This window comes from Streptopelia decaocto, assembly GCF_964273445.1.
Source record: "Streptopelia decaocto genome assembly, chromosome: 3".
Classification (NCBI taxonomy): domain Eukaryota; kingdom Metazoa; phylum Chordata; class Aves; order Columbiformes; family Columbidae; genus Streptopelia; species Streptopelia decaocto.
This window is the reverse complement of record NC_138656.1, coordinates 61,056,850-61,068,863: the sequence shown is the minus strand read 5'-3', so window position 1 is coordinate 61,068,863 and position 12,014 is coordinate 61,056,850. Positions and strand designations below refer to the sequence as shown.

General features: G+C 38.2%; 1 protein-coding gene across 2 annotated transcripts in view; it reads left to right on the top strand.

The window, feature by feature from the left end:
• PDE7B (phosphodiesterase 7B) overlaps positions 1–12,014 on the top strand; it is a 183,163-nt gene that overhangs the window by 154,403 nt on the left and 16,746 nt on the right. For both annotated transcript variants that reach the window (XM_082048520.1, XM_082048519.1), the window contains 5 exons: positions 3,029–3,180; positions 4,430–4,493; positions 6,112–6,207; positions 7,907–8,007; positions 9,459–9,590. In XM_082048520.1, coding sequence (XP_081904646.1) covers positions 3,029–3,180; positions 4,430–4,493; positions 6,112–6,207; positions 7,907–8,007; positions 9,459–9,590 — 545 coding nt within the window. The remainder of the gene's footprint in view (positions 1–3,028; positions 3,181–4,429; positions 4,494–6,111; positions 6,208–7,906; positions 8,008–9,458; positions 9,591–12,014) is intronic.

Genomic DNA, 12,014 nt, shown 5'->3' with positions numbered 1-12,014 from the left:
AAAACGGCATCTTGCTTTTGTGTCAGCTGGTGGATCCCATACGTGAGGAATGGTTCTGTGCTGCTGGGAGATTCAAGTGCAACTGCTGAGCTGAGGACAGAATTTGAGCATTCACTTTCAGCTGCTTCTCTTTTTGCTCTTCTTTTTTTAATGGTCCTTTTTCTCTCAACTTAATGTTGTTGTGCTTTTCCTTTTTGTTTGACATTGGTCTTGGGAAGGGAAGGAGAAAATGCTGATGAGATTATACTACTTTGGAGTGTGTTTTGCTCAGAGAGGGGCAGAGTCTTAGTCCAGTTTTATGCAAGACAACATCATAATAAGGTGCATTATAGTGGATGACAAAGTAACTTGTTAAGGGTCATAGCAATGATCTGACAAGTCTTGTAATGCATAGACAAATCAATTATTACTAAAATGACCCAAAGAACGTGATTTTAATACGATATCTGTGTGGATAGCCTGCAGTGCAGGATTCGGGCTCTTCCATCAAGAGTCCAGATTTGAAAATACACTTCCTACTGTTCTTTATCAGTATTATGAACTTCTTCCCTTATGAATGAGCAACACATTATTGTGGGTAATCTTTTTTTGCATAATGTATTGTAATACAATGCTCATCTGAAGTGGCAAGTCATGCTTCAAAGGTGCTGTCTGCCAGTGATTAAATTTCACTTGAGACCTGTGACAACCATGTGGAGCAATGTGACCAAGAAGTGGCAGCAAGTTTGATAGTTCAATTCAGAAAATTTGTTTGACGATAAGGGGTTTGGTAAGTGTTATTTGTGCTACTGAAATAATCTGGTAATCCAAAGGATAAAATAACCACTACTTCATAATCCAACGTACAGCTGCTTGTTGGGACTCAAGCCAAAGCTTCACCTTCAGATCATCCACAGCAACTCTACGTGTGCGTTTTAAAGACAGTTTAGGAGAAAGTAGGTGGTAATTTCGGTCATCTGTCTTGAACTGAAAAAACAGATATTAACTTAGATAAAAATGGGTTGGAGCAACTGCTCCATACTTTAAATTTTAAACTTGTTACCTGAAAGCAATGACAGTTTGGGGGCAAAGATGGAATTAGGAAAGTTGGGAAGTCAAGAAAAAGTTGACACAAGTTTAAAAAATGAGTTCATTTTAGGAATGTTTTGTTATCCAGGAATTAACCTGAATGCCAGCCACTTCTTAGCAGCACTAAATAAATTAAAATAAATGTGAAAACAAGTCTACCAGTTCCTCCACATGTCACTGTCACTGGGTAACTGTTAGCACCTACGTTAGTCACTCTTTCGACAGACCATGAAATTGTTCCAGCTTTTAAAATGTGTGAGAGAATTACAGCAGGTGCTGGCACATCATAAATGAAAACTTAACCTTCAGGCTGGTACAGTAATGACATTGTTACTGTTTGCGTTCTTGAAAACACATGGCTTGTCAAGTTGCAATAAAATTATTTTGTGCTTTTAATAAAACTCAGTGGAGTCTTTGGACTGCCCACGAGAAGTTTGAGACTTACAGGTGTAAGAAAATATGTTAGTTATTGATACTCTATGTATAAGTACGGTTGTTATTGTTACTGACTTTGTGTCCCTCAATAGGTGTTGGATTACTTAAGGAAGAAACTTGGTGCAGAATGTGCTTACACATCTGCTGTTGGAGAAATCAAATACTGAACAATCTATGATCCAAAAAAACCATAATGACTTACCTGAATAACCTCTCAGAATAATAATACTCGTAAAAACAGGATACAAAGTAATATTTTAATTTCACAGCAAAACAAACATTCGGCATTTTTGCGTAAAAAGAAATAGCAGAATAGAGAGATTCATCTTCAGTCCATGGATATTTTTCTTTTTATTTAAACCTGAAATCCAGTGAATTGCTCTGCAGCTTCTTATCTAATAACTGTTCTCTAGAAGGAGTACTTAATTTTCAGTTTCATACAAGATTCCTTTTACAGAGAAAACTGTATTCAATCTTACCGCCTTATGACAACTGTCCAATTTCTGTCCTCCCTTTTCCATAAATTACACCAGACTGCAAAATGAAAACATCACAACTGTATGTGAGGTTCTGTTAAAAGTTCAGATGAAATTAACTAAATCATTTTCAGTTTTAAGAAACCTGCATATTATTCTTACTAACAATCTAATTTAATTACTTAATTACTGATTTAATTGCTGTATAAAAGCTGCCTGGGCTTTTGTGTCACATTTAGACCTATATGGAAATCTTCTAATATGGCATTAGGGAATTAGAATTATCCTGCTACTTAGTGAAAAGAACATATCCTGTTCTGTAACCAGAAATGCATGCATTGACTGAATATACCTGCTTTCCTAATAGTAGAACTGAAATATTTTCTTCGTTTCTAATTTGCCTTACTATACAGGAATGACAGCATACAATACAATAGGATTATTAACCTGTCGTTACTTCTTTTTCTCCTTTCTCATATTTTACAAAAGTGAGTCATACATTCTGCTTTCAAACTGTATTTTGAGGTCTCTCTTGGTGTCACTTTTGGTTTTATATCCAGCATCACCTTTTGTGCTAGTGCCATGGAGTTTTAATATATTCCAGTGACACCCCTGTGAGGAAGCAAGGTAATGCTATTTTCAGTTGTATAGGCAGAGAACGGGACCACAGAAGAGGAAGAGCAGCTTTCCCATACCTAACCCTCATCATTTAGGCTCCCTATAGACAGTTAGGTGATATATCACCCACCTAGGGGCTTAGCCTGGATCACATTAAAGCCTGTGGCAGGCAGTGTACTGAACTCAGATCTCCCAAGCCCTGTGTTAGTACTGTGATTACTGGAACATATTTCCTTTCTGAAATAAACAAATATATTATCCTGAAATATAGGGATTTGGCTACCACTCGTTCATGGGGATTGGCAGGAAACATGAACTTTAGGATTTTTGTATCACTATTTTTAAGCTTTTGCTATTTTTCTTATGAAATAATTGAGACCGTCATCCTTCATCTTGGGTTTCATGGTTCCTGTACTGATTGCTTTTCACAGATACTACACTCTCAGGGGAAATTGGCACCAAGAAAAAGGTTAAAAGACTGTTAAGTTTCCAGAGATATTTCCATGCATCCCGGTTGCTGCGTGGAATTGTACCACAAGCCTCTCTGTACCTACTGGATGAGGACTACCTTGGGCAAGCAAGGGTAAGATGTGTCTCCAGATCTCCATTTCTTTTAATGATGTTCCAGAGAGTGTCAGTTTTCTTTGAGTGCTCAGATAAAGGAGTGTATGGCTGCATGGCTTAAATGACCCACGTTACTTACCCGCCTCACAGCAGACAGACTGTCCATTCCTCTTTTATGGTTATAGCTTTAAAGGCTTAGTCTCAAAGCAAAACGAAAATGTCTAAATCTATTCATCATTTTTTAGATTCTGTCAACTGAAATTATAATCTGGATTTATTAAAGGATGAAGGATCCCTGGCTGAGCTACTGATTTAACTAAGTGCAGCCTCGATACAGGATTTACCTCATCCACTTGAAAAAAGACAGCTGTCTCTCAGCTGGTATCGAGCAGCTCTTAGGCGATCCACAACAGCTCTCCGTAATGGCAAAGGCTGGGAAACAGGGAGCATTCACTGCAAGGAACTTCATTAAAATAAAAATATAATTCTCTTACTTTACATCTCTTATACTTGCCTTGAATTATATTTTCTAACAGAACTTGCACAACTACTGGTATTTGGATTATATGCCCTTTTTAATCTCTGCAAGAGATTTTGTGCTAGGTGTTAGAAAGTAATTAAGAATCCAGAACTTGTTTGAATAGAGACTAAGAGTGAACACAGATTTTTTTCACACATGTGCCATTGTAGGTCAAACAGTTAGTCCAGGCTCAGTCTCTTGACTGAACCGATGTAAAAACACTGTATATGGAGGTGAAGATGGATTCTTCCTCGTGGCTGAGCGGCCTTCACAGAAGCACTGTATCTGAGTTTATAAGCTATTCCTCTGTATTGGTTTGTTTAGCAAAATGTAATCCATATTGACCGTGAGAACTATGACTGTGCTTTATTGTGATAAAAACCTGAGAGAATTGGTACTGAATTGATTTGGGGACATGAAAGAACAATCAAAAAACTTGCGCAGTAAAAGGGAATAATTTCATAATCTGTTGTTTTATGTTATTCCATGTTTTGAGCTCCATTTGAAGGTATTTTTAATGCCAAGGTCAAAACCTTATCAGTTAAAAGTACAAGTGATATTTTATTCAGTATAGATAAACTTGGTTCCTGATGTCTGATACTTCAGAGACCTCTCTATTGCTTTCCCAAACAAAGCTTTAAAGCTGCAGCAAGCAATCTCATGATTGATTAATGTGGAATAATAATTTACATCTGTTGTACAGTTTGCCATACCAGTCATTTGCCTTTCTATATTTGTTTCTTTCTAGCATATGCTATCTAAAGTGGGAATGTGGGATTTTGACATATTCTTGTTTGACCGCTTGACAAATGGTAAGTAATTAAACAGAAAGTTGGTTTTTTTTATTATGTCTCATATATGACTAACCTAAAAATCCCTAATTAATTTATCGCTAAACTTTTCCAGTTAAGATTACAGAATATAAATGGGACACAATTAACTCCTCTTAGAATCGTATCCTTGAACATTTCCAGTCTTTCCACAGAATGTTCCCAACTATACTATGTTTAAATCGTGGGTTTTTTTATTAATTTAATCTCATACATTTGTCATGGTCACCTTTTGCTTTTTTATTGTGATGTGCTTATTAGTTTCACTGAGGTGTTTCAGTTTCTTTTATCTGGGAAATTCCAAGGTACTTTAAACATTCCTTATTAGATCCATAGGTCACTAAATCCAGACTTCTGTAATGAGTCCATTTCTGTCAAGATGAGGAGTTTTTTTAACCAAAGATACCCTTGTTTCTGTTCAGCAGTAAAAAAAAAAAAAAGGAACAGTCATTAAGATAGTAAAAATCTGTGAAACTTTTTGTCTGTAACACCACACACATGCCAGTGTCTAGGCAGTACCTCTTGATCTGAACTGCTGAGGAAGGTCATGATCACAGCTTTATCCTTTCTGTGTTGCTTTTAGGAATAAGAAATTCCTCATTCCTCACCTCCAATCTAATTAGGTTTGGCTGAGGCAGAAGGTGTAGAAAAAGGTTGGTTTAGAGGTTAATTCAGCTGAATGGCTGGCAGCGAAGAGTGGAAAGGATGGCAAATGGCAAGGGGAGCAAAAGCGTAATTCTTCTAAATTACCTTTCTGCACCCTTGCTCTGTAGCCAAGGACAAATAAGTTTCCATGTCCTCTCTGTACATATATTTATTTTCTTTCCTGAATTACATTAGATCAGAAAAGTCTCCCTTCAGACATTGTTTATAGGTTGTATGGGTTGGTTCGTTTTGGGTTTTTTTTTCTACTTTTCTGGGAACATCACTGATGAATTACGCAGTGCAAACTTATTAAAACACTGTGTGTATGTATATTTGATCTTATAATACTAGGTAGGCTCAATTTTGCCAGTGTTGCCAATATCGAATTTGCATTAAGGCCAGCATAACATTACAGTGAAGTTGAGACTGTAAATGCTGCAATTCTTCTTTTCCTGACTCTGTCATCGTTGTGAGATGCAATTGTAGCTGAGCTAGGTGTATGGGTTAATTACATGTTTATACAGCCACGTGCAAAATAAAAAAATTAATTACAAACTGTTGATTTCTCAATAATTAATTAATTAGTACACTATAGCAAGCTGAAATGGCAGAAAAGCCATTCTCCTGTAATTTCTGGAGTTAGACCTGGATTATGAAGATGAGGTGATTCTCAAATAAACATATCAAGATATTTCCAGTTGAATCCATGTCAATTTGCCCTTTAGGTCATGTTGACATAGTGAATATGACTTTGTCACATCTAGACACAAGAATGGCATACCATCAAGTCTTGATTGTATACGGGAGTAGTTTATATAAGCTACTTTTGAGTATATGAGTACCATCTAAGCTCATATGGTAGGAGCTGACTAGGAAACTACCAAGATTTTTAGCCTTGTTTGGTTTCTAACTATACGTATTATGCAATCTAAGAGTTGTTCCTTTCTGCTTTTAGGAAACAGTCTTGTAACACTGCTTTGTCACCTCTTCAACGTGCATGGACTTATTCACCATTTCCAGTTAGATATGGTTACATTACACAGGTTTTTAGGTAAGTGCTCACCTCAAAGCCATCTTTAAATGCAGCTTACAGCTTAAGTAGAGCACCAAAAAAGTCAGTGGCTTGGTCTGCAGATCTGTGTAAAATCATGATGTTGTTGCAAATATTTCAGTAAACCATTTCTGTGATGCATATTAGCGCACAATGTACAGGCACTTAGGTACTCGATTCAATAGCTGTTAAGTCAATGGAGGGACTTCAGAAGGTTCCTCATCGGGCTGAAGCATCCCAGTATCACAATTGCACTGGTGATTTAAAGAAAAAAAAAAAGTGTGCCATGCAGAGATGTGGCAGCCCAAATAGGTCCACACAGACAGACATTGCAGAACCTATTTGTACACAATACAGTTGTGGTGCAGCGTCATTATTTTAGTGACTAATAGACCGCTGAGACCCAGGGCAGTTACAAGCTTATGTGCAAAATTTAACAAATTATATCAAGCTGTCTGCACTGAATAGTGTTGATGAAAGCCCCTGCTGCTGTTACTGCCAGCAGGAATATTAGCCCCATGCTGTCAGTGAACCAAAAGAAGAAATTGGCCAAAATCAATTACTTTTTGCATCATGTTTTGAGTGCAGCTGAATGCTGGTTTGTTAGGCTGTCAGATGGAGTTTCAGAGTCAGGGTCTCTTCTTTAAGACTGCATAATTCTCGCTTCTGGAAAGCATTCCTCTGGTGTGGAGATAGATGAAATCTCCCTGCCATTTCTGACTCCTGTGGCCGCCACGAAGTGGACACTCAGATAATTAGAGCTCATGGTGTTCAGCGTTTAAAGGATTACCCACTGTAATGTCAAACACTAGTGGAGCTGGAAACAACCTGAAGGCCGGGGCTTTCTTTGGTGTTACCCATGCTGGAGACAAGTGACGTGGGCGATTTGCCCGTTACCTTTCTGTTTGGTTAATTTGATAATGTCTAGGAGAGTGCTTTGGGCAAGATCATGTGCAGCTTCCAGTGTTCACATGGTATTGCCCTGAGCCCACCTAACAGTGCAGGCACTGCTGCAAGGAGCAGATGAGTGTGAAGCACACACCTCGATGGTTTTGCGTGCAAGTGAAAACTGAGCATTAAAAGGTGGTTGCTCAGTCTTCCAGCTGGACCAGTTCCAGTACCGCACACTACAACAAGGGGGACGGGTATTTTAAAATGGACACATAGACGTGACTAAAATTATCACAGAAGATTTTTGCTCCTGAGTATCTCAAGGCTTTATCTTTTGATTCTCTGTCTGGAGGACTTACGGATGTCTTTGACCATTGCTAGTCACTCAAATATTAAATGATGCCAGGATATCAGGGCCTCACCCCCTGCTACTGCAAAATAGGTGGTACTGCCTTAATGACATATTACTCCCCTATGACAGCAGCGTAAATAATTATACTCTGTTGCGGATAAATTTGCCTCTTTTCCTTATTTATTTTACTCCTGAATGAGAGCCTTCACTAAGGCAAGAAAGGGTTGATTTATGAACTAGACTCAACATATCCCTTTGGGACTCACAAATCCTTTCATGCATTTTTTCTCTAAAGGTATCCCAGTAAGAGTACCAGTCTAAGTAAGCTACAGGTATTTGAAGAAACTCCTTAGGTAGCTGACTGTAAAACCTCAAATTGTATTTTAAATCCAGCTCCCACTTGTGGCCATGGCATTCAGAGACAAAAGGATCTTTGTTTTCTGTTTTGGTTCCCAGTTATGGTTCAAGAAGATTACCATAGCCAAAACCCATACCACAACGCTGTCCACGCTGCTGATGTCACACAAGCTATGCACTGCTATCTGAGGGAGCCCAAGGTAATGACAACCCTTCACATTGATGTTTCTTTCAGATGATCTTTTTTCCCGGGTTTGAAAAAAAGAAAAATTAGGTAGCAGAAAATGATAGCGTACTTGAAGTCAACAACAAGGCAGTGGCAGAATCAAGTACAGACACTTCACACAAGCTATGGGAGTCAGTCTCTCAGCACATGGGTGACATATCAAAGTGCTGCCCTATGAGCATTGGCAAGTGTTACCGTGACCATGTGTACCAGCCATCTGCCAGCAGCTGCAGTCCTCTTGGCGAAGCCAGGAGAAGGCAGTGCATGCCTGTGCCTCTGTCCCTTCAGGGCATGAGCCCCTCTCATTAATATTTCAGAAGACCAAACTGGCCACTGCAACACCAGTAAAGGGGGAAATGGTCCCATTGACTGGGTCTGTTGCAAAGGTTTCCCCTGCATGAGCGAGCGGCAGCTCCTTGAGCGCTGCAACCACCCCTTGCAACCAGAGGGTGGGATGTTGCTGTATGGGTTGCTGGAAGGCACTGTCATCCTGTAATGCTGAACCACAGCATAAGAATACAACTAATCTTTCCTGGCCTGGCTTAAACAAAAGGCAGTTCTGCTAGAATTAACATATTCTTAGATCAGAATGTAGTAATGGTGAGTGAGGACAGGAGCAGGCCCCAGCTTTCCTGTATTACCACCTCCTGAAGTGCAGAGGACACCCAGCATCTGAATCTGTACCATACTGCTCTTCATTTCTCATCTCAGGATGCTTCTTCCAGCTTGTAGACCTGTACAGACTATCAGGCTGGTAATAACTACCTCACTTTCAGAAACAGAAAACGCAAAGACTTTCAAATTATTTTTTTTTTCCAATGATAACAAAATTTGTTTCTGAATGATAAGCTGTATAGAATAAAATAATCTGGGCAGGTTTTCAAATTTGCATGTCTGACGTAAGAAAGGTAATTTGTGTTCTCTAATAAAATACCTATATTTGAAGGGAGATATCTAACAACCAAGTTTGAAATTTCAAAAGTTCATAAACTGCATTTTACAGCACAGTGCTGTCCTAGAAAAATGAATCTTGATATATTGCTGATATTACTAAATACTGTGTGAAGCAGAACTCTTATCATGTATGCCAACCTGCTAGTACACTTATTTACTTTTTTAAACTGAATATTTTAGAGTAAGCTCAAGCACATTTAGAACAACAATCCATATATTGTCATGAGTGATAAAGAGATAAGAAATACAAGCTATAATAAAATATGAGTATATAGTCTGATATCTTTATAGATGTTTGTTCAATAGTCATCTTGAAAACGTTGCTCACAAAATTGATTTTGTATTTGATGTTTGTGTACCAGTGCCTACAAAACTGAGCGGTGCTGTGATGTCAGCTGTTTTTTTTATTTGCCAAAAGAAAAAAAGTGCTTACTGTTCCTGTTCTTGTTGTGATTAACACGTGTGATTTAGCTTGCCAACTTCCTCACCCCGTCGGACGTCATGCTTGGACTGCTAGCTGCTGCGGCTCATGATGTGGATCACCCAGGGGTCAACCAGCCCTTTCTGATCAAAACTAAACACCACCTTGCCAGTCTGTACCAGGTAAAACTGCTCATCAAGTTGATAATATGTAAAATGGTGTCAAGGAGAGCAATTTGCAGTGAACTTTAGTGCCACAATCTAGCAATGGGGGATATTGATCAAATTAACCTGCACTTTAGAGTATGGACAATTTCAGCTAAGCTGCTCACTGGGTGTCTCTTCTTACAGTAAAGCTGATACACAAGAAAGACAGTGAAAATGTCAGATTTTGTTGAGGACATTTAAGCCAAAACAATCGCCTGGGTTATTTCTGCTGTAGATCATCTGGGGTAAGGAACTCTGGGTACGAGATTTAAAATCACAGCGAGACAGTTTATACTTCATCTTCCTTCAGTGAGCAAGTAAGCAGCAGGCATGTTCTAAATTGGCATTGCATTAAAATAAACTTTTGCTTCATGTGGCTCTAGGAAAATTAAGTACTTAATGAATACTGCAATTAAAAAAAACTAGAAGATGGAGGAAAACAAAGAAAAAATTGTAGATATTTACACAAATGTGCTTAGAGATATAAAGAAAGAACTTAAAAACAGCCACTGTAGGTCACGCCATAGGGTGTCTAGACTAGTATTCTGTTTCTAAGAGCAGCCAGTAAAAGATCGCAGAGTGAAACATAAGCTTGGGATAAGTATAGAGTTGTCCTTCCACCTGGTGTACATCCTCCCATCTCTGGCAAGCAGTAGTATTATAGAAGACTTTCTGAAATAAAATTGCAAAACGTCTTGTTCAGTAATGATCAATGAGCCCATCCTGCCCTGATTTTTGTGGTCCTTTTTGAATATATTTGTAGTTTTGGCCTATGCCAGTCACTGTACCTCTGGATTTTATCTACAAGTGTTCTACGTGTATAATTTTTGCATGCTTGTATACATTATTATGTATGCGCTTCTCTATTCTTTACATTATACTTACACATACGCACCAGAGCAATGCCATAAATCGTTTTGGTTGCACTAACCCTAATTCATGGCTAGTTAATGGAGATGGTATTGATTCCTAGCCTTTGGGAGAGTCAACTTCAGCTTTTGTAGGAAGGTGCCAGAAACAGAATATCCCAAATTAAAAATTAATCTGACTGAAGACTCACTCATAGATATGTACCTTCCTACATATACTTAGCAAATGGAGAGCTTGCAGTGATGTGCTTTCTACTTGAAAAAAGATTCTCTCTTGTTTTCCCTTACTCAAGCAACGTTTGGGTTTTTCCCGTAAGAAGTGGATTGTGTAAGGGTGCAGCTGTCCTGCCCTGAGATACGGGAATGGGGCACAGTGATGCTCAGACACTTAAAACTTTGTGAGTGGCCTCGTCACAAGCTAATGCAGCTTATTAAGTCATACTCATACATGTCTGGTGCTTTTTGCTCCAGTCTTTTCTAAATGTCAGGCCAACTGAGTGGGGACGGAGAAAAGCCAGGGGACTTAAGGGAGGTTATGGTCAGGATCCTTTGAAGTGGAGTGGGTAGAGTCATTCCACAAAAACCCTGGTCCTGTGAAAAGGTATAAACAACTCCTTCTCAAATTAATAGTGGGAAACAGTAATATATAATTAGTTTGAAAATTCAGGCTAATCTGAAAGAAATCTAGCTAAAATAAAATATTAGTATCTCAGAGAGGTGGTTTTCTGCTCAACTAACTGGGCTTGAATATACTTTCAAATGTTGGTTAGAAAAGGCAGCGGCAATACAGAAAATGCAATCTTTCAACAGCAAATGTGATTTTTAAGTGTCTTGTTTAGAGACATTCACTGGCAAGTTTGACTTACATTATTTTATCTGAAATTGATCCCAGATTGTTTTCAAAGATTTTAGTAGTATACAGTACATGAATGCCAATAAAAATAACAATGCTGGAAAAACGTTTTGCTGAAAACATTTTAGACAAAAATTTAGATTCAGTAAGTAGTCTTTAAAAAAATAAAATATTTTTCTCAAGTTTAGTGCTGGAAACTGAAACAAAGAAGTTCTAGGGTTTTTGGGTTTTCAGTAGCAGAGCCACAGAACTGCTGGGCCTTATCAGAAAAATGATCAAATGAAAGTAACTTTTAACATAGCTGGCAGTCAGCTGTCACTGAGACAGAAGTCACTGAGACTAAGGGTTATCTGTTTACGGCATCTCTTTGCTCTTGATTGTCTGGAAATTGAAATTAGAACTTTACATATGAATTATCTGGAAAGGGTTTTCCAAACAAGGTCATTCAGTATTTGACAGAGATTGAAAGTGTTTGACAGCTTCAGAAGGGCATATATGGGGAGAATCGTGTTTCAAGAAGATCAAATGTCATCACCAAGGAGTTCAGAACTTTTGATATTTATTTTCAAATTAAATCCATATTTTATGATGCAAAGAATTTTTTTTAATGTATAGTGTCATTTCCACAAGAGTCTACTACATGTGAGGCACCATAATCTTCTACAAAAGTAAAAGTGC